The following is a 1,702-nucleotide window of genomic DNA, read 5'->3' as shown; positions in this document are numbered from 1 at the left end:
TAAGATTTCATCTTCACTGACTAAATCTGATAGTTTTCACTAGTGAAAGTTTGTGGGGTATTCAAAGAGAGACCGCTGCTTGCCATTATAAAAAAATTAGTTAAAAATCAATATAGGTAAAAATGCGTGTGGTTTAAAAATGGTTGAAATTGGTTATTTTTCAGCGAATTCAGAGATCCGTCAAGATCAATGGAGACTCTGATACCACTGTTATGGATTTTAGAAAAAATATGGAAGCAACAAGAATATTGAAAATAGGATTGAAAAACGGTCTCTAAAATTTTATTAATCATAGAGTTTTAAATAGTCAAATAAATAAAGTAGTAGACTTCTCCTACAACTAAATTACTAAACTCTTACTATAATTAAAATTCTGAATCTTCTAGCAGACTTCTCCTAAAACTAAACAACTAATTATTCTAGAAAACAATATCAGTAACATATGCAAAATCCAACACTCATCCTTGTTTCTGTTGCTGCAGTCTAAAGAAGGTCATCATCAATTCCTTCTTCTGCTATTAGTGCTTGTGCATGAGCATCTTTGAACTTGCACACTTTTGTAACATGACCTTTTTGTTTGCAATTTCCACATAATGCATCAGGTCTCCACCAACAAAATTTTTCTAAGTGTGTTTTCTTTTTGCAATATTTGCAATAAGGATAATCGACTTTTTCTTTTTGGTGTTTCGCATAAAAAATACTCTCAGTAACTTTGTCTTGTCTGAAGGCCCTTCTTTGCTCTTGTGCTTGAAGAGCACTTATTAATTCTGCAATAGAGATGATAGAGAGATCTTTAGACTCTTCGAGAGAGGAAATTTTGGATTCAAATCTCTCGGGAATTGTCACAAGAATTTTTTCAACTACCTTGTCATCTTTGAAATCATCACCAAGTAAATTAATTTTATTGACAATTAAAGAAATTCGGTCAGAATACTTAGCGATGGTCTCATCATTTTGCATTCTAAGATATTCAAAATCTCTTTTCAAATTTAAAATCTGATTTTGTCTGCCTCGTTCACTTCCTTGATACTCCTGTTTGAGTGTTTCCCAAGCTTCTTTTGCTGTCTCACATGCAATGATTTTAGAGAAGATTGAATTTGCAACTGAATTTTGAATTATAGTTTTGGCTTTGTATATTTTGGTTTTCTCATCTGAATGAGCTTTGATTTGGGCAAGGGTAGAATTTGCGGGAAGTGGTTGTATAAGTTTGTCTTCCATTACAACTTCCCATAGATCATAAGTTTCAAGATAAGATTTCATCTTCACTGACCAAATCTAATAGTTTTCACCAGTGAAAGTTTGTGGGGTATTCAAAGAGAGATCGCTGCTTGCCATTGTTAAAAATCGGTATGGGTAAAAATGCGTATGGTTTAAAAGTAGTTGAAATTTGTTGTTTTTCAGCGAATTCAGAGATCTGTCAAGATCAATGGAGGCTTTGATACCACTGTTATAGATTTTAGAAAAAATATGCAAGTAGGAAGAAGGTTGAAAATAGGATTGAAAAACGGTCTCTAAAATTTTATTAATCATAGGGTTTTAAATAGCAAAATAAATAAAGTAGTAGACTCCTCCTACAACTAAATTACTAAACTCTTACTATAATTAAAATTCTGAATCTTCTAGAAGACTCCTCCTAAAACTAAACAACTAATTATTCTAGAAAATAATAGCAGTAGCAGATGCAAAATCCAAGATAGACAAC

At 32.1% G+C, this 1,702-nt stretch overlaps 1 protein-coding gene across 1 annotated transcript; it reads right to left on the bottom strand.

Moving 5' to 3' along the window:
• Window positions 1-483: 483 nt before the first annotated feature.
• Window positions 484-1,260, bottom strand: LOC138903917 (uncharacterized). Its single transcript, XM_070192492.1, has one exon. It carries the CDS (start codon window positions 1,258-1,260, stop codon window positions 484-486), a length of 777 nt encoding a protein of 258 aa, XP_070048593.1.
• Window positions 1,261-1,702: the final 442 nt, after the last annotated feature.

The sequence above is a fragment of the Nicotiana tomentosiformis genome, unplaced genomic scaffold, assembly GCF_000390325.3.
Source record: "Nicotiana tomentosiformis unplaced genomic scaffold, ASM39032v3 Un00156, whole genome shotgun sequence".
Classification (NCBI taxonomy): Eukaryota; Viridiplantae; Streptophyta; class Magnoliopsida; order Solanales; family Solanaceae; genus Nicotiana; species Nicotiana tomentosiformis.
Note: the sequence above shows the minus strand (reverse complement) of the source record. Positions and strands in the feature narration are given on the sequence as shown.

Bases quoted from the DNA above. Each gene is read 5' to 3' on its own strand.
- LOC138903917 (XM_070192492.1), bottom strand. From the start codon at position 1,260: ATGAAATCTTATCTTGAAACTTATGATCTATGGGAAGTTGTAATGGAA.